General features: G+C 40.2%; 1 protein-coding gene and 1 non-coding gene across 2 annotated transcripts; one reads left to right on the top strand and one right to left on the bottom strand.

The window, feature by feature from the left end:
• Positions 1-13,019: 13,019 nt before the first annotated feature.
• Positions 13,020-20,392, bottom strand: SERTM2 (serine rich and transmembrane domain containing 2). The gene is made up of 2 exons (XM_035006047.1): positions 20,308-20,392; positions 13,020-14,236 (listed from the first exon to the last, which is right to left on the bottom strand). The coding sequence occupies exon 2, from the start codon at positions 13,470-13,472 to the stop codon at positions 13,200-13,202; it is 273 nt and encodes a 90-aa protein (XP_034861938.1). The 5' UTR covers positions 13,473-14,236; positions 20,308-20,392; the 3' UTR covers positions 13,020-13,199.
• On the top strand, positions 14,744-14,816 carry TRNAN-GUU. Its single transcript has one exon. It is a non-coding gene; the product is annotated as a tRNA-Asn (tRNA).
• Positions 20,393-21,038: the final 646 nt, after the last annotated feature.

Below are 21,038 nucleotides of genomic sequence, written 5' to 3'. Positions count from 1 at the left end.
GGTGCACAATGACATTATTTCTTTGAAATCATCTTTCTTTTTATATAGGCATCTTGTGTTATAAATTTTTCCCTAAGTATAGTTTTAGTAGCATCCTATAATTTCTGATAAGTTGTGCTTAAATTTCATTTAGTTAAAATTATTATCTAATTTTCCTTTTGATTTCTTGTTTGATACATGCCTTATTTAGAAGTGTTATTTCATTTGCAAATATTATGGGAATTTCCAAAGATCATTTTGTTACTGATTTCTAATTTAATTCCATTGTGGCCAGAGAACAAACTTTACATGACTTGAATCCTTCTGAATTTATTGACATTTGTTTTATGGCCCAGAATATGGTCTGTCTTGGTAAATATTCCCTGAGTATTTGAGGAGAAAGTGCATTCTGGTGTTGTTGGAAGATGTGTTCTATAAATGGCAATCAGGTCAGGTGAGTTGATAGTGGTGTTCAAGTCTACTGTATCTTTGCTAATTTTCTTTTTTTTTTTTTAAAGATTTTATTTTATTTATTTGACAGAGAGAGATACAGCGAGAGAGGGAACACAAGCAGGGGGGAGTGAGAGAGGGAGAAGCAGGCTTCCCGCGGAGCAGGGAGCCCGATGCGGGGCTCGATCCCAGGACCCTGGGACCATGACCTGAGCTGAAGGCAGACACTTAACGACTGAGCCACCCAGGCGCCCCTCTTTGCTAATTTTCTACCCACTTGTTTTACCTATTATTTAGGGAGGAGCATAGAGATTCTGAGATTATAATTGTGGGTTTATCTGGTTTTCCTTGCAGTTCTATCAACTTTTGCTTCATGAATTTTGAAGCCCTGTTATTTAGTGCATAAACATTTAGGATGGTTATGTCTTCTTGTTTAATTGACCCCATTATCATTACAAAATAAAATACTTTATCCTTGGTAATATTTTGCTCTGAAATTGACTTTGATATTAATAGAGCCACTCCAGCTTTCTTTTTATTTTTTTTTTAAAGATTTTATCTATCTATTTGAGAGAGAGAGAGCAGGGGGCAGGGGTAGAGGGAGAGGGAGAAGCAGACTCCCCACTGAGCAGGGAGCCTGATGTGGGGCTCGATTCCAGGACCCTGAGATCATGACCTGAGCTGAAGGCAGACGCTTAACTGGCTGAGCCACCCAGGTGCCCGCCCTCCCAGCTTTCTTTTAATTAATGTTCTCATGCTGTATTTTTTCTATCCTTTTACTTGGGACCTATTTGTGTTTTTTATATTTCAAGTATATTTCCTGCCAGTAGCATATTCTTTCTTAATTTTTTATTCTTTCTTAAAAAAGATTTATTTGACAGAGAGAGAGAGAGCACAAGCTGGAGGGGCAGAGGGAGAGGGAGAGAGAATCTCAAGTAGACTCCCTGCTGAGCATGGAGCCTGACGTAGGGCTTGATCTCATGACCATGAGATGATGACCTAAGCCAAAAACCAAGAGTCAGACACCTAACTGACTGTGCCACCCAGGTGTCCCCTTAATTTTTTATTCTATGTGACAAATGTTGCCTGTTAATTTGGATGTTTATATCATTTGCGTTTACATGATTATTGATATGGTTAGGTTTGAGTCTATCAACTTGTTTCTTTTTATCCCACATGGTTTTATGTTCACTTTTTCCTTTTTTTCTGACTTCTTTTGGATTAACCAAGTATTTTTTATGATCCCATTTTATCTCAATTGTTGGATATACTTGAGGGGAGACCTCTGCATGACTCTGGGGTCCTGTCTCTTTCCTATTAACTTTTGCTGCATTGGTCTCCCCAGGCTTAGCTCTATATTCTCACTAGAGAAAGTCCACTGGCCTTTGCCTCAATACTTCCTTCCTATGCTATGGCCTTGAAAATCTCTTAAAGCTAAGGCCATTGTAGGAGTTATTTCATTTGCTTCTCATATCTACAAACAAGTGTCTTTCATTGCCTGATGGCCAGTGTCTTAAAAACCACTGTTTCATGTATTTAACTTATAAAATTATCCACATGTATAATTTTATTCATCATTTCATAATGGATATTTTCAAACATACAAAAAATTAAAAGCACTGTACAGTATGCAACCGTATACCCACCCCTTATATTCTAAAATGAATAGTTTGCAATATTTGCTTCATCATACAACTTACTATTTATTCATCCCTTTATCCATCCATCAAATCTTAATTTTGATGCATTTCAAAATAACTTGAAAATATCAATATAATTCACCCTAAACACTTTAGCATGCATATCATTAATTAGAGCTTAAAATTCTAAATTTTGACAAATTAATAACCTGTGTAATGATAACCTCCAGCAAGCCATAAAACATACTTATTACCACAGGAAGTTTCTTCCTGACTTTCTCAGTTGATTCCCACCACCATGTCTCCAAAAGAAACTACTGTTTAGATTTTTTCACCATAGGTAAGTTTTGCTTTTTTTAGACTAGCACTCAGATAGAAAAATAATGTGAGTCAAAATTGTAGCCACATGTGTAATTTTAACTTTTCTATTAGTCAGGTTACTAAAAATAAAAAGAAACAGATGACTAAATTAAATAATGTGCTTTATTTAATCCAAAGTTTCCAAAATGTTACCATTTTCAACATGTGATCAGCATAAAAATGATGAATGAGATATTTTACATCCTTGTTTTCATAGTATGTCTTTGAAATCCAGTGTGCAATTTACACTTATAGTACATCTTAATTTGGTGTAATTATATATCAGTAAGCTCCATGTGGCTCAGTAATTCCATGTGCTCAGTAGCCCCACATAGCAAGTAGCAACCATATTGGACAGCACAGTTCTAGAAATTAATATAAATGTGATCATAAAATACCTACCCTTTGTCTAAGGCTTTTTTAACTCAGGATGTTTTAAGAATTTGAAGATTTGTTCATAAATTATTTTAATAAAAACAAAAAATAAAAACTGAAGTGATGGAAATAAAATGCTTAAAAAAGTAGTATAAAAGATAAGAGAAAAGAAATTTTACTTAAATTCTACTCAGTCATTGTATTATGAAAGAGACTAGACATGCTGATGAACTCTACCCTTTACATTATCATAAAATACCTTAATGTTTTAAGGTGAATCACTAAAAAATAGAAATAGAATACCTAATTTCCAAGTTAGTAGAGGGAACAAAAGGCAATTAAAAAATTAAGCCACTGAATGAAATATGGGCAAGGAGAGGGGGAAAAAAGCAAAGAAAAACCAAGAGAAATGATAAGATGATAGTGATAAGTCAAAATATATTGGTAATCCCAGTAAATATAAATGGGCTGAACACACCAGTTAAAACACAAAGCTTTATTATGTTTTATTTCTCTTAAAAAATCTGAAGCTAATATATGGCAAAATGTTAAGACTTGCCAAAGTGTAGTAATGGGTGTACAAGTAAAATGGTTTATCTTTCCTAGGATTTCTTTGCACTTTTCTATAGGCTTAAAATATTGAATAATTTTTTCTTTAAGTAAGTTCTATGCCCAACGTGGAGCTCAAACTCAGGACCCTGAGATCAAGAGTTGCATGCTCCACCAACTGAGCCAGCCAAGTACTGTTGTGGGGCACCTGGCTGGTTCAGTCAGTAGAACATGTGACTCTTTATCTCAGGGTCATGAGTTCAAGCCCCATATTGGGGGTAGAAATTACTAAAAAAAACTTTAAAAAAAGTACTGTTGCTTCATAAACAATGACCAATTCTTTGTGTCCTTTTTTTCAGATGCCATGTAGATCTTTCTTTTTCTGATTCAACATCACAGATGGTCCAGTTACATTATAGTTGAAGTAGCTGATGTTTCAATACATTCCAGTCATGGTTCCCAGGCGATCTAGCTCCACCTTGGTCAACTTCATAGGACTTGGTCACTTCCCATGTCCTGTTAACCAAAATTTTACAACCTCCTCTTTGTTTGTATCAGTGTCGATTTATGTTGATTTTTTTTCCATTGAGAGGGCCATCTTTTATTCATCTTTTCCATGGATTAAAGAGTGTCTTTCCCTAGTGTTTTATGTAGGGATGTACACACACACACACACACACACACAGCTCATATATTGTATGTACATACTTATACACATGCACACATATAGAATCTTACATTTAGAAGTCTCCCAGGCCATCTTCTTAGCCAATATATGAATTGCTCCTATAGCATTAGGTAGGAAGTAGAGCATAATGGTAGCAAATGGCTTCTGGAGTCAGTTGGCTATGGGTTAGAATGTCAGTTCCGTGTCTTTGATTAGCTGTGCAACCTGCGGTAAGTTATTTAAACTTTGTAAGCCTCAATATTCTTATAGGTAAAATGAGGATAATAATACCTACTTTGTAGATTTTGTTGTTTAAATAAGAATGCATGGAGAATATTAAGCATATAGCTTAACATGTAATGAGTCTTCAAAATATGTTAGTGATTTTTATTATCGTTATCTCATAATGGTCATTAGCCTTCTTGAACTGTTTCAACAATAGTCTACTTTACAACAAACAAACAAACAAACAACAAAAACCTGCTGTATTTTGGGGAAACCTTATTACTAGAAGCACAATAAGCTAAAATTCTTTGCCTATAAACCCCACTCCCTTTATATTTTTATTTTTTAACTCCACTCCCTTTAAATTCTATTTGTTGGTCCTAGTTCTGTCCTTTCAAACTACACAGATTAAGTCTCTACCACTTCAATGTGGAAGTTCTTCAAAGGTTTGAAATCAATGTCTCTTATTCTCTAGAACATTCTCTACCCACAAGTCAGAACTCTAGAGTATAGATAATGTTAAAATTAGCTAGCAGATTTCAGCATCATCTACATATGTATTAGACTGGTGAACAAGTATTGGATATTCTGGTAGTCTGAAATGTTAAATTTTGAAGGGCTTGATTTAGATGTGTAATTAGCCTGTCTCCAGGCATCTAATGAGTTTTAGTATCTAAGGGTTGGGGTAAAAGAAAGTCTTATATTTCTTTTATTAACCTTTGTATCCAAGTTTCTGCTTTTACCAAATTCACCATTTTTGCTCTGTTTTGCCTTCTGTGTTTGTAATCCATCTTCTGCCCCTTCACTTACCAAAGTACTAATATTACCAGGCAGCATGGGTTGCAGAATTTAATGGAGGTTTGGGGGGCACGGGGGAGGGTTATATTTTAGGCCATCACAGCAAAAGCCTTAAAATTGAACGTTAACCATTGTCGTTCTTCAAAGTTCTTCTAAGGGAGAATCTTTAGTGGTTCTCTCTCTTGCTTGGCCCCTAGCCTCCTGCCATGTTGCTACATCCCCTGTCTACTTTGTACTTTTTTACCTGTCATGTCTAGTTCATGCCCAACAACCCGTCAAATACACTTTCATTTCTTATGTTACAGTTTATCCATCTATTTCTTATTTCTAGCCCAAACTAGCTATACTCTGAGGGTTATCTTTCCACAATTAAAACGGCCTATTATAAGTGTTCTGCCAGATAAAGACAGTTTTCTTCCTGAGAGGAATTCTGCTCCCAGCTACCTCCTACAGTAACACTCATCTATCCATGCTATGCAGACATGGTAAAAGGAAATATACCAATGTCCATAGCAAAAGATCTATGGCATCTATGTTTCCACTATCCTTTTCGCCATAGAAAACATTGAATCAACCACAACATGCTTTTCCAAAAATGGCTCAAAATCTCTCTCCTCCATGGTTGTAGCTCCTGCCAAAGAGCCCTTTCCGTTAAGGTTCCAGATTCTACCAGATAGCCCCTTCTGCGATCCCATGATTCTGGGGACCAAAGAGGGTCTCAGCTTCTGAGCTCTGGTAATATTACCTCTTCCCATTATTTCTTTTTAAAAAAATTTTTTAAATTAACATATAATGTATTATTTGTTTCAGGGGTACAGGTCTGTGATTCATCAGTCTTACACAATTCACAGCGCTCACCACAGCACATACCCTCCCCAATGTCCATCACCCAGCCACCCCATCCCTCCCACCCTCCTCCCCTCCAGCAACCCTCAGTTTGTTTCCTGAGATTAAGAGTCTCTTATGGTTTATCTCCCTCTCTGGTTTCGTCTCGTTTCATTTCTCCCTCCCTTCCCCTATGATTCTCTGTCTTGTTTCTCAAATTCCTCATATCAGTGAGATCATATGATAATTGTCTTTCTCTGATTGACTTATTTCGCTTAGCATAATACCCTCTAGGTCCATTCATGTCGTTGCAAATGGCAAGATTTCTTTTTTTTTTTTTTGATGGCTGCATAATATTCCTGTGTGTGTGTGTGTGTGTGTGTGTACCTCATCTTCTTTATCCATTCATCTGTTGATGGACATCTAGGCTCTTTCCATAGTTTGGCTATTGTGGACATTGCTGCTATAAACATTGGGGTGCACATGCCCCTTCGGATCACTACATTTGTATCTTTGGGGTAAATAAGCTGTAGTGCAATTGCTGGGTCGAAGGGTAGCTCTATTTTCAACTTTTTGAGGAACCTCCATACTGTTTTCCCGAGTGGCTGCACCAGCTTGCCTTCCCACCAACAGTGCAGGAGGATTCCCCTTTCTCCACATCCTCGCCAACATCTGTCGTTTCCTGACTTGTTAATTTTAGCCATTCTGACTGGTGTGAGGGGGTATCTCATTGAGGTTTTGATTTGCATTTCCCTGATGCCGAGTGATGCTGAGCACTTTTTCATGTGTCTGTTGGCCATTTGGATGTCTTCTTTGCAGATATGTCTGTTCATGTCTTCTGCCCATTTCTTGATTGGATTCTTTGTTCTCTGGGTGTTGACTTTGATAAGTTCTTTATAGATTGTGGATACTAGCCCTTTATCTGATCTGTCATTTGCAAATATCTTCTCCCATTCTGTTGGTTGTCTTTTGGTTTTGTGGACTGTTTCCTTAGCTGTGCAAAAGCTTTTCATCTTGATGAAGTCCCAATAGTTCATTTCTTCCCATAATTTCTTAAGCTCAAGGATTGGTGGTCTTTCTGCTTTTGCTCATCTGTAGGTTGTTTCACTCTTCCCAGTTTTCTTCTATTGTATGTATCATCGAGTCCTTGTATTAAATTCCCTCCATTGGAAAGCTAGAGTGGTTTTGGTTTTTCTGATCGGACTGAATGATACAACTCCTTTCAAAACCTGTAGTATGTTTTATCTCTTTTTGGTAAAATCCTATTCAGGAAACCTCAAGTCAGATCTTTAAGCCATCCCAATATGGCTACTTCTGTGCTGGAGATTCCCTGTCTTCTCCACATCCATGTGCACAACCTTCTCCACTCTGCTCTTTGTTTAGGAGGCTGACCTCTACAAACTGCATTACCTGGGCTTGTTTGTCCTCTGGCATCCAGGTAGATTCTGTGTGCAACAGCAGAGTGGAAGGTGGAGGACAAAGTCGGATATTTAATTCTCCAGCCCCCTACTGGCTTTGTCTCTTTATCTAAGGCTGTTAATTTCTTCCTCATGGCTCATGCCAGGCCAGATTCCAATCACAATTCCCTCCCCTTCCCCCTTCAAGCCTAGGAGTGGTCATAGTAGCTTTCTGCTGCCGCTAGTCCTTAGGTGCTCTGCCATCTGTTGTTAGCCCTTAATCTTACCGACCCCTTTATAAATAGTCCTTTCCTTAAGGTTTCTTTACTCTCTCTTTTTGAGAATGCCATTTGCTTCCTGCCAGGACCATGATCCACAATCACACTCTTGTGTCTGACAACCCACTCTGTCACTGCAGACTCTTGGGATCCTCTTTATATTCTTCTATACCTGTACCTGCACTGCTCCATTGGTTTCTGGCTTCTGATTATTGGCTCTATTTCCTTCTTATTTCTGGTCCTGCTCCGAACCTTTGTACTTAATATTTGATTTTGGTCTCCCCAGGCTGAAGTCTTCCCTCTCCCCAAAGGACTTCCTACTTCTTCTGCTCCCAAGCGTCTCTGGGCAATCTGTCTTAGTTTGAAAACCCTTAAACCTAATCTTCTTACCCAACCTGCTTGACAAGTCCCTAATCATCCCCAAACAGGGAGGAGCATATTTGGACTTATTCTGTGTTACATGATTGTCATTCTTTCTTCAGTTGACACTACAACCTCCTCCCTGGGCAATCTCATCCATGAACACCTCTGAAATTTATGTGTTTAGCCCTAATCTCTCATGTGAGCACCAGACCCATATATTCAATGGTCTATTCAACACTGCATATAGATGTCCATGTTCGTGTATGATGTTATCAATAAATACTTGATGTGAAAATGAATCAGAATACCTAGAATTGCTCAAGTTATTTTTCAAAATCTCCTCACTTATATTTAATAGGTGCACTTCCTTTTCCTGCTGTACATATGTTCCATATTTTTGTCTCCTTTTCCAACAGGCACACCAATTCATTCTTTGTGGCTGAAGGAAGCCCTTTTAGCCAATAATTCTCTCCCTCTTAGTGTCATTGCATCTATTATAGAGCACAAATAGAACTGCTGTGTATACTTAGAACACTACACAATTTTTAAAAAGTGCACTATTTTTACCTAAGAGGAGGTGTTCTCCTTTCTAGGGGTGAGGGGAGAGATAATCATGCATATGAGGAGTTGGCATTGACTGTGGACATTAAGTCAACTGATCAGAGGATGGAATTTGCATTGCGGGTGATAATCCATCCATATTTCTGCCTCTTCCCTTCATTCATGTAAATTAAACCTGCAGGATCTGCCTTTGTGTAAACTTTCCTACAGTTTGTTAATATGCATTACTGTGGCTATAAAATTGAAGAGATGGAGCAATTCTGCTTATTTGTTTTGAATTTGGGTACAGGGAGTTAATCGCCTAGAGAGCTCAAACGTTGTTGGCAGAACTTGGAGTATCCTAGCATGGATAGCTTTGAAATATCTATTCAGTGTTCAGAAAGCAATGCATGGTAGGAGGAGTACTAAACTAGGAGTCCAAAGACTGACAGTGTAGTCTTGACTCGGCCTGTGTGTAACCATGAATGCCTCCCTCACTTGTGTTCGTGTAACACTCAGTCACTCACAGGGTGGCTGTGAGGCTCAAATAAAGAAAGGACAAAAGGAAAGGTACGTCAAAAAAATAACCTGTGAGGGGCGGGAAATGTTGAAAGATAGTGATACTTTAGATACCTTATCTCACTCTTATCTCGGATCACCTTCCCTGGAAGCTGGCATTCATTATCCATTTTTCACATCTTACTACAATAGAAACAAATGCATCAATAACTTTGCAAGTCAGAAGAAAATAAAGGCTGGGAAACTGGGGAATAAGAAGAAATAATGACACCTCAAAATTATGAATCCCACAGGGGCGCTTGGGTGGCTCCATCAGCTAAGTGTATGACTCTTGATTTCGGCTCGGGTCAGGATCTCCAGGTCATGAGATCAAGCCCCGAATCAGGCTCTCTCTCCCTCTTCCTCTGCTCCTCCCCCCTCCCGCTTGCGCACCTGCATGCACGTGCACACGTGCTCTCTCGCTCTCTCAAAAATAAAAAAATTATGAATCCCACAAATTGGCAGCTGTTCCCATTTATATCAGGATGAAGAGACTAATGTTCTTTACATTCTTCAGGCAATAGATATGTGTTATCAGCAAACCAAAGTTTATTTTCCAGGGATCAAAAATGACATGCTAAATAGTAATTGAAATATTAGATTTGTTTTTATACCATATGAATCTATCTGAAATATTGACAATTTCAAACAAAAGAAACCCAATTTTTTTCTTTCACACAGTTCTTCATTTTGTTAAAAAAAAAGTTCCTTTAGTACAAATGCAGGTGAAAAAAATGTATTACTAAATATAACCATTTAATTGCATCAAGTGGACCCCTTTGACCTACGTAGTAAGTACTGTGGGGTCTGCAGCAGTCAAAGTCAGTTAGAGTCCAAAGCTTCAGATTTGGCATGGATGGAAGGGTTAGGCTGGATGAACCCATCTTTACTTGATTAACCTTAATATTTCCTGCCTAATACATAATACATAAGTCTTTTTACAATATACCTTGTTTTATACAACCCACGATTCTGAAATGTATGCAAAGTACATTTTTAGAAATTGAGTTATTTTTTAACATATCAGGAGAGTTTACCATTTAGAAAATTCATGTGGTGAGTCTTCTCTTTATTAAGTTGAATTACATGAAACTGTTGATAGTTGAACAATTTTGACCTACGGAAATGGCAATTTCATATGGGTCAGCATAATAAAAAGTGAAGAATCATTCTTTCACCTTAAAACAGAGTACATCTACGTATAAATAACCTGTTTATATGCACTTAGGCTACCGTGCAACTTTTGGAGAGTGGGGATGGGAGAGGGAGTTGCCAAGTCAGCATTTTGGATAGATGGATAAATTCAAATTATGCCCACTGTTTGCTCTGGCTGCCTCTTTGAGCAGTAATATATGTTAATTAATGTATCAAGGGATAGAATATAATTTAATACAAATGGAAAAATTCTTGTCTTTACAGTAAGTTTGCTATGATGAAAACATCCAGTTCATTTTCCTAAAAATTAAATACCATGTGAGTCACCATAAGGACACATCAGCTTAGATGCATCTCCATTTATGTTATCACTGGAAATTGTGTGTGTGTGTATCGGGGCGGGGGGGTTATGCCACTATTTTAGTGCAACTGTGCTGTGGGCTTTGGTTAATGCTCAGTGAAGATCTGGATCCCATGGGGCAGTTGTGATGAAAGAGGGTGGTTGTTTTCCAGGTGAGTAACCTAATCATAAATTAGGACTCTTCATCCAAGTCAGTGATTAAAGAGCAGCTTTAAGCTCCGGAAATGAGGGTTGGGAGGTCAGGTCGGCAGGAATGCATTTGTAAGTCTGTCTGTTCATCAACTCGAGGCATCAAGGCATTGAATATCTTGCTATTCACTGCTGTCGAAAGTGTACTCAGTTCCTTCATGTTATCCAGCCACTGACTTTTCACCTGTAAAGTGCATTCAAATACTGTGAGCACAAAAGGGAGAGCCTGGAGCGAGGGGATATGTGTGTCCTTGAGAAGTTGTGGGGAACATTGCCAACCTGTGATGGAGTCCATGGAAGGCTGCCAAGAACGAAAATTTTGAAGGGTACATGGAGTCTGGCTGTTGAAGGCAGACACAACTCGAACCACCAAATGTAATAATGTAAGAGTCACTATGCGTTTTGGAAAACGTAATGCCAAAAGGGAAGTGCACGCCCTATGTCTTAGCCTACCTGCTGATCTCTTCTGAATGGTGCCGAATACAGCTGCCAACTCTCAAGGTCCGCTATTGTAACAGGTGCGCCAGAGGCAGGAGCCTTGCTGCTAAGTTTAGCTCTGCATGTGGGGATTTCACACTTTGCAGCCCCCTGGAGAGAGGAGTATTGGCAAATGACTGTGTATAAAAGTAGAAAGCACTTGGGAATTTCACAACCAAGCTAGATTTAGATCAGAGTAAAGGGGCCAATCTAAATTGGTAACAGACTAGAGAGAGCTGCATGTCTGGTAGAGGTGGCATTAACCTGCCATCCAGTCCGGACCATTTCTCTCTCACCCACTGCAGTTCCCGAGGGAGCACCCTGTGAAATTTGAGGACCACCTTTTAGGTGCCAGAGAGAACTAATTGTTTTTTAACGAGGGTAGAATTACTTTAAGCAGGTAGAAATTAACACGCACGTGTTAGTTCTTTGGCAGCAAGTAGATGACCAGCCTTCTAATGCCTGATTTGTAAATAGGACTCATCTCCTTCGGTTCCCTTTTGGAACGTTCACTTAAAAAAAAAAATCAAATTCTTTCTCTACTACTGGCATACTAGGCTACTTATGAGAATGGAATTTTTAAAAATATCGTTCTCTTATAGGTAATAAGCAAAACACTTCATCTTTGGGCAGGGATCAGGAAAGAAAACGTGTTTTCTGGGAAAGACAAATGTGACATTTGAGGGCATTGATCTTAATAAGGATTTGTAGGAGGGTGGTGTTTAGTCCTTTCCTCCTTTGTCTTTTTCTTACACTCAGATCTAAAGGAGCTCAGCGACTAAATAGCTCTCTGATCATTTTTTCAGAAAGAAAAACCTGGCACCCAGAAGATGGAATGTTTTGTCCAAAGCCACAGTCCTACAGTGACAGAATACCAATATTATTTCATTTCTGCTTTAAAGTCTAGTTGGGTCTTTTTTGCCAGGATCATCTTTTTTTTTTTTTAAGGTTTTTTATTTATATTATTTATTTGAGAGAGAGAGCATGAGAGGGGGGAGGGTCAGAGGGAGAAGCAGACTCCCCGCCCAGCAGGGAGCCCGATGCGGGACTCCATCCAGGACTCCAGGATCATGACCTGACCGAAGGCAGTCGTTTAACCAACTGAGCCACCCAGGCGCCCTGCCAGGATCATCTTTAAACAAAACTCATCTTTGGGTGCAACTCAGTCCTAGAGCGTGACGGGGAGGGAGAAAAAGGTAAAGAAACTGCACGTATAATGTAAGTTTCATTGTCATGAGCACATTTGAACTTAATTTTCCCTTGGTTTGGGGGTGGCTCATCATTCTGGATTTTTGTAATACATCTGCCATTATCTGAGTTTTTGAAAGTCCAGTAATAGTAATAACACAGATATAAAATGCACATTTTTTTCCCTCCCTAGACGAATTTGTTGACTAGCAACTTCTTTCTGCAAAGTTGCTCTTTAAACTGCAACAGTTTCTTTAAATCTCTTCTTTGGTTTGGGACAAACCCAATGGCCTTGGATGATAAAATCCCTGTTCCTTTGGGAAAGGGTTCGTGGTCCCTTCCATCAGCCTCTGACATGATTTAGCTTCATGTCAGCAGAGATGATTCTTTAGGGTCCAAGTGCTCAATTAAAACTTGTCCTTTTCTTGGGGGTACCCTCTTTGAACCATCAGCCCCTTCGAAAGCAAATCTTTCTTGTTCTCGGTGCTTCCAGGGATCCTGTGTTTTTTTTACAATAGCTGCATATGAATTTCTGTGGTCTGAGGTTTGCTCAAGGCCCAGGCTCTCTTTGGTTACTATGGCAACCTGCCCTCCCAACCAGCTGCCATTTCCTTTATTCCTGGCACAGAACGCGTCTTAAACCTCTTAGATATCCCACAAGCACAATCAAGATAAGAACAACACAAAAAAAACCACGAACAGCTTGTTAAATAAACAACTTGTTGATTCCCTACACAGGAAGCCACGTGCAACAAAATAAGCTTTCCTGGACATCAACATACAAGGGTTTACTGAGACCCACTAGCGCACGTATTCAGCCTGACTTTAAGGAGTGGGGATTCGACTCTGCATCTCTACATCTGTGAACTGAGGGACACTTTCCGTGCTCTCAGAAGTGATGGGTGAGATGACATGTTTGAGCCGAAGGAGCATTGTGAAGAGCAGGATGAGGAGAATGGCCAGGAGGCTCAAGAATAAGCCCACATACATGTAGAGGTTGGAATACTTATCTGCAGTGGTGTCGACCTCTGTTGCCAGGGTGGGGAAATGGGCCCGGCCGGTGAGGTTTCCATGGTACTTGAAATGCACCTCCGTCATCCCTCAAAACTTCTGTGGGTACCTCTTTCGGTTTGCTTTCTATTGCCCTCGAGGCATTCCACAGTCATTCAGACTGTCTCTGAATATACTGGAGGTGTTCTAACAATCTCGTGCAAAGAAAGCAATCACGACCTGAACCAAGTAAGTGGTGCACAAGCAAGAAAATGGTGATGTTCTAATTTGGCAATGGCCATACTCTATCCTCCAGCCCAGCACCCTTGTCCCTCAATAGGTTTTATCAGAAATTCTTAATCGTTAAAAAAATAATATATAAATAACTCTTATTTTCCACAGTCCTACTCTTATACTGATTAAAACAAATGATGGGGAAACTGCTTTTTATAATACTGGTATGGGGACAAGAAATTTCCGAGTATGAAATCAAACTTTTACTCTGTTTTGATGGAGGGAGAAAGGCTCTCTGCTTTACCTACGGCTCATCTGAGTGTGCGCACTAATTACGTGGATTTAACTGGGTTCTTCTGTGAGGAGACTGTCTAAAGGCTTTTGTATATTTCAGGCTCAGCATATCTGAATTTTCACGCTTCTTGTCTCTCAGAATCTCCCCTCAGGATGGAGCTGGTAAGGTTCCTGCCCAGCTGCCACGGCTTGAGGGCGTGTGTTGACGTCCCTCACCGTAGGTTGGAGGGAAGGTGTTGTCAGACCTGGCAATTCTCAGAAGGAGGAGGTCTCAGAGATGCTGACAGCAGTCTGTCTAGGTTCAGAAGATTTGACTCTTAAGATTCTTCAACAGATTTATATTCCTGAAAATCAAAAACAGAAATAGAAGATTCAGGTATCTAAGAGAAACAGATGGCAATTTCTTTTGGGATACAAATTAAGGGACATATTGCAAAATGTTTGCTAAGGGCAAATTAATTTTAAAATGATACCCTGAGTTTTCAATTTGAATGCCTTTTGCTATGTGGTAAATGGCTATTAAAGAAAGGGAAAATTCAAATCACTGAACAGCAACTAATAACTAGGCTAGATTAGGATAGTGTTTTCCAAACTAATTGGTCCTAAGATTTACCCAAGGTACTTAATAAAATATAGACCAAGGGCCCCAAAGTAGACTTTCTGAATCATAATCTCCACAATAGGGGCCAGGAAACCACTCTAGAGAGTCAGATTTTATCGGTCTGGGGTGGGGTCCAAACACCAGTATTTTTTAAAAGCTCCCAAGTGACTCTCAAGTGCAGCCAGGATGAGAACGGCTGCCCTGGCTTAACCAGGTAACCCTAGCGTTAAAATAAAGAAGACCTAGGGGTGCCCGGCTGGCTCAGTTGGTAGAACATGCGACTGTTGATCTCAGGGTTGTGAGTTCAAGCCCCACGTTGGGCATGGAGCCTACTTAAAAAAATAAAATAAAGAAGACCTAAATCTAAGGAGTCATTTTTCAAACTCCAGGTCCCAGTGCCATGGCTCATTTTAACAAATCATAGACTTTGTAGGAATGCAGGCTTCCCCCAATTTTGTTTTTGTGTTCTTTCTCTCTCATTTAGGTCTGTGGAGTGGGAATGTACTTTTTTAAAGATTTTATTTTTATTTGTTTGAGAGGGGGAGATAGCAAGAGGAAGCAGAGCAGGAGGGGAGGGGGCAGAGGGAGAGGGAGAAGCGGGCTCCCCGCTGCACAGGGAGCCCAATGTGGGGCTCCATCCCGGGACCCTGGGATCACGACCTGAGCCGAAGGCAGACGCTTAACCGACTGAGCCACCCAGGCACCCCAAGAATGTACTTTTTTTCCCAGTATTTGTAGATCAGACGGAATTGAGAGGGTACGTCTGTTCTGAGCGAATAACTGTATCTTTCATTATTGGTAAAGACAGAACTTTGTCTTTATTGGCAAAAACATTCCAGTGTGTGAATAGGGTCAGCTATTTACTACTGACATCTTCCAAAATGATTTAGCTTGTCATTCTGAACATGAATTTGGAATATGGGTGACTAAAATAAACAATATAAACTTCCATCACTCGTCAAACTTCTATGCAATAGTAGCGGAGAGCGGACAATGTAGCCTAGTTCTGTCTCTTGTTAACATACCCGAGGAGAGTTCATGGAAATAGCTCCAACAATCACACTATTCTTCCAATAATCCCCCAGCCTGGGAGCACTTAAAATTTATATTCATTCGTCCACACTATACTTTCTGTAGTCAGCATGTTTCTTAGCCTACCTATCTAACTGCCCTACTGTCTAGCAGAGCCACCTGGTTCATAAGAAACAAGGGCAAAGAGACAGGCTATCTTTCTACTGTCTTTGGACCGAAGGTCTAGGAAACATTTGTCCACTACTTAAAGGTATATTTATTTTGATTTCTGATTCACTAGCAAGTGGAAAAGACAATCACAGTAGATATCCTTTAGTTCCCTAGAAACACCATCTCCCAAAGGCAATGGATCATCAGGGCAGCTTGTTACCAATGCAGATTTCAGGTCTGTTCTTGGGAGCGCCTCCTCCCCAAACCACTTGGTCCTCGACCTTGCTTGTTCTCCTAAATCCAGTTTTTCTCAAGGGCGTGATGCATGGACCCCCCCCCCCACCATGTCACCTGAAACGTAGATTTCTAGGCCCTTCCTGGGGCTTCCTGAATTCTAATATGTTGGATCAAGACCCAGGAATATGCATCCTAAGCCCAAGCTTTTCAAGTGGTTCTTTGTACATCGAGTTTTGAAAGGTAACTGTAGGTCTTTCTCTCTAGATATCCCAGCCAAAGAACATAGCTAATCAGTCTTATTGGTGGTTTGGGGCCCTCCTTAAAAAAACAAAACAAAACAAAACAAAAAAACAACTATTTAAAACAGTGTTATGGGTTGAATTGTGTCTCCGCAACACATATGTTGAAGTCCTAACACCTCGTACCTGTGAATGTGACCTCACTTCAAAATAGGGTCTTTGCAGATGTAATCACGTTAAAATGAGGTCATTAGGTTAGCCCTCATCCAATATGACTGGTGTCCTTATCAGAAGGGACGATACGGGGATTGGAGTGATGCATCTATAAGCTGAGGAATGCCTAGGATTGCCAGCAAACACCAGAAGCTAGAAGAGCCAAGGGAGGATTTTACCCTACAGACTGTAGAGAGAACACGGCCCTGCTGATGCCTTGATTTCAGACTTCTAACCTCCAGACCTAGGAGAATAAATTTCTGTTGTTTTAAGCCACCCAGTATGTGGTACTTTGTTTATGGCAGCCCTAGGAAACGAATACACAGAGTCATCACCTGGAGTCCCTAGTGTTTTGGAACCTTTGGGGCAATGTTTCTCAATGTGGTCCCAGGAAGTCCCTTCATCAGAATCACCTGGAGATGCTTATGACAAATGCAGATTGCGAGGTCCTGTCCCTTGTTTTTTAGATCAGACTCTCTGGGGATAGGACCCTGAAATCTACATTTGTGACAAGCTGGCCACTTCGAATTTTGAAGCATCCTCTGCAAGGAATGGTTTCTAGTCCCTGCTGCCCCCGGGATCACTTATGAAGTGATTTGAAAATGTATGTACCTGGGTCCTTCCTCCAGAGGCTCGGATTCAGTGGGTCTGCGTGGGGCATGCACGTCTGTAATGCTTAAAGCCCCACAGGTGATTCTGATCTGCAGCCGGGGCTGAGCAACACCATTCTCCAAATACAGCAGAGTGCTTCGGATTCAGGACTCCGACAGTCCCAGGCAGCTCACCCAGAGGAGAGAAACGGAAGGAAAATAAACCCTCCCTGCTGGTGCCAGCCAAGTGGGAGGCCCCTCTTTATCATTGGGGTATCTTTTTAGTCTACCGCGGTCCTCAGCTGCACAGATTTGGATACCTCCTTGGTTTATGGCATAGTGCCTCCAGGGCCTCTTTTATTTGCTTACTTCATAACATGCATGGAAAAAAAAATAACACTCACGGACAAACATCTGTGAACAAACACCCACCAACTTTAAGATTGAGAACAATTAAGAATTTATACGGACATCTACCTATGCTCCTCCCCATCTTGTCCTGCTACCTATTGCTCCCCCAAAATAATCAATACTCTAAATTTTGTGAATCATCACCTTGCTTTTATTTACACACACACACACACACCCCTATGCCTGAAACAATATGTTATTTAGTTTTGTTTTTAACCTCATAAAAAAAGTGTCACGCTATATGTCATCTTCTTCGACTTGCTCTTTTTACTCTGCGCTCTATTACCATATGATTTCTTTACAACTAATCAAATAGGGTGAAAAAGGAGTCAAGTTTTGGAGGCCCACATATTGCCTTTGAGGATCCTTATTGCCTTTGGACTTCACTCCATTCTCCTTAGCTTGGCATTCAAGGCTGGCAATGCCCTGGTCCTGGCTGACCTACATCCTTCCACTACCCTTCATTCCCATCAAGCTGGAAGGTTCACTGTCACCTACTTCCCTGCCTTCATGTTTTTGTTTGACCAGTTCCTTTCATCTTTTCATATCTCTGTTTGGGGAAATGCTACCATTCTTTATGGTTCAGCTCATGAAACTGACCTTAATTTCCCACCTAAATCCTAATTCCCACATGCTCTGTATCACTCCTAGGGAATTAACATTCATCTAATATTGTAAATATCTATTTCATGTGTTTTCCCCCAAGTTGTAATATATAAACCCCTTGAGGATCTTTTTCCAACATTCTATCCTTTAACCTTGCTCACAGTAGCTGTTCGATAATTATTGAATAAATGCATGGATATGAGGAAATCCACCTAGCACTGACAATTTGAAGAGAAACATAGTCTTATTTCTCTTCTGCCTGCTAATATACCTTGGGGAAGAGCCTGAAACTCCATTTTCTTTTTATTCCTCTCCCTCATCTCTTACCGTGCAAAGGAAACTAAATTCCTGATTATAATCTGGAACTAAGGAATAATCACTGTGTTAGAAACTCTGCTCTTGAATTACTATCCGTTATATGATTTTAAAGGAAAACTACATGGGATGGGTTTACAGCCTTAAATTTTAGGAGGTTTAATTCTGTCTATAGATGCTTTTCAGTAACAGTTGATAATACATTGTCTGCTTCCTACACAATTGACCCTGAATCTTCCTCAGGTCTGAATATTTATTAAATATTTATTAGAATTCTGTGAAGCTTGGATAAGTTGTGGAGAACAGTGATCTCATGTACAGTTGTCAATTTCCTTACACATTCCATTTGAGGGTTTGGAAAACTAATTACACATTTCTTAAAACCTCTATAGTCTGCAAGAGACTGAACACCATGGCAAATTCAGAGAGGTCTATTGATTTAATTTCCGAGCTCCATTAAGGACTTTGAAATGAGTAAACGAAGAGTTAGGTACTGGGAAATCCTCTTTGTTACTCTGGTCCTGTACGTGTGACAACTTCTCGTAAAAGCTTTCCAAACAGAACTGCCATAGCTCTCATTGCTAACTAATTAATGGGTTGCACAGAGAATGTGATTGCTCTGTTAAAAGCTCTGCACCATTTGCGAAGAAAAAGCACAATGCAATTTCAAAAGAAATTGAAATTCTATTGATTCTGAAGGATCTGATTTTCATGGAAAGACCCTTACACAATTTTAGAATCCTGCAGTCCTTTCTGGGAAGCTTATAAAATAATCATCAGGCTCCAGTCTTTGTAAAGTGATTGAAAGCTGTTGAGGGATAAGGAAGAGAGTGAGGGATAGGAAAAAGGGTAAGGAATTAGGGGGGAAAGGGGGGAAATGGGGAGAGAAAGTGGGAGAAGGGAAGGAAGCAATGGGAGGAGTAAGATGATGAAGGATGTATGAAGAAGAGGTGGGAGAGAATGAGTGATTAGGAAGCAGAGAGAAAGATAGGGATGCAGGAAAACACTGGGAAAGGACGGAGGAGGAAAAAAAAGGGGGGAGGGAAGTTTGGGGGAACTGCAAAGGGAAAGAGATTAATTTAATAATGGTCCAATGTCCACCATTAGCCTGAACATCTGGTTTTCTTCACGTCTAATGTAAATCAAAATACCCACAAGCGATGTGAATGCACCTTTGGTTTTCTGATTACATGTCATTAACTTGGTAAATACAACTCTTGGTAACTAAAAAAAAAAAAAAAATTGTGTTTTGGTCTGAACATCAAAATACCAAGTCTTCGGTAATGTTCGACATCAACTTAGTATGTGTAACCTCACAGAGGTAAAATAATAATGTACCCACCCAGATCATGAAGGAATGTGGAGCTTTCTCCATCCATCAATCCTGAAAGGAATCCCTTGGGTGAAACTTATTCCCAATAAGAGCAACAAAGTTCTGCCTGATTGATATTTATTCAGCAAACCTTTGAGTGCCCATCAACTACCAGGCACTCTGCTAAGTGCTCAGGATATAGAGAGAAATGTACCCGGATCCCTGTGTTGGTCCTCAAGGAGCTCCTAGTAGTTACTTTTGCTTTTTTATTTAACACGATAACGTTCTGAAAACAATTCACTTGGTAATTTTGCATTTTTCTGCATGACATCGGCAATTCCACCAGATAGGTAAGGAAAATGATCAGTGGAACAATTCAGAAGAGAGAGCCGAAATTATCAATTGCAACAGCTTGCAGGAGTGAACACATGCATTCTGTTTGTATTTATCTGCCCAGTGTGGGGGTGAGAAAACTAAGGGAGGTAGAAGCTGTTAAGAGTATCTAGTTTCACATCAGCCCCATGAAAAAACAATTCCAGCAGCAAGTGCTTCTTCAATGGCGAGAGCCATTAAGTAATAAGCTTTCTCAAGTGGGAGTTGCTGTATCTTCTGCTGCAGATGGTGCCTCTTTGTCACACCTGCTGATAAATAAGATCCTGCCGCTCATTTCACCGTGAATAACATCATAATATTTCCAAATCTCTCTTACCTTTCTTGGCTTACGGGATGAATGGGGTTGGCCATTTAAGTATCCCTTTTGAAGCTTGCACCGACAGGCAACTTGTTCGGGAACATCTCTGGCATATCTGGAAAATAGAATGCAAGCCTCATTTTGCCAGAGAAGCAGGACTACATTCGTGCAAAGTACGCTTTCTCTTTCATCCTTCTAAAGAGTCAGACCTTGCCAGCGCAAACCCAGAAAAGCACCTTGTATTAGTTACTTAAAATGCCAGTTGCCACTTAATGGCTTCAGAGTGCAGTTTCAGATGCGTGCTCCTTATAAACTCCAAAGAGCCAAGAGGGGTGCCTGTTTGGATGTGCACATACCGTCTGGAGCACTTGAATGCAAGCAGTCTGAACACTTAAGTCCCCAGGTCCTCTTTCGCAGGCAACAGTTTAGAGTATGCGGGAAAGGTAACGATTCAGCTCTGCTCTGCCTTAGCTGTGTGTGCAGCCCGAGAGGGAGGAGATAGAGAGAAGCTGAGAAGCAAAGTTTGTATAAGCCTTCCACTTTAACCCCTTCGAGGCTTCCTCACGCAGCTGTAGGATTAGCGAAGACTCCCTGTCTTTGTCAAAGCTTCTCCATGTGTCATTTCAGAGGATCAGATCTCCTGCTCAAATCGGGAGGTTTTTCATCCGAGGTCTTATAGTAATAGATGCTTAGAATGGAAACCAAGCATGCCAGCATGTAGTGGGATTTACATGATTTCATCTTTACAA

This window comes from Mirounga leonina, unplaced genomic scaffold, assembly GCF_011800145.1.
Source record: "Mirounga leonina isolate KUSES-001 unplaced genomic scaffold, KU_Mleo_1.0 Mir_101664, whole genome shotgun sequence".
Lineage (NCBI taxonomy): Eukaryota > Metazoa > Chordata > Mammalia > Carnivora > Phocidae > Mirounga > Mirounga leonina.
The sequence above is the reverse complement of the archived record's forward strand: the minus strand, read 5'-3'. Positions and strand labels throughout refer to the sequence as shown.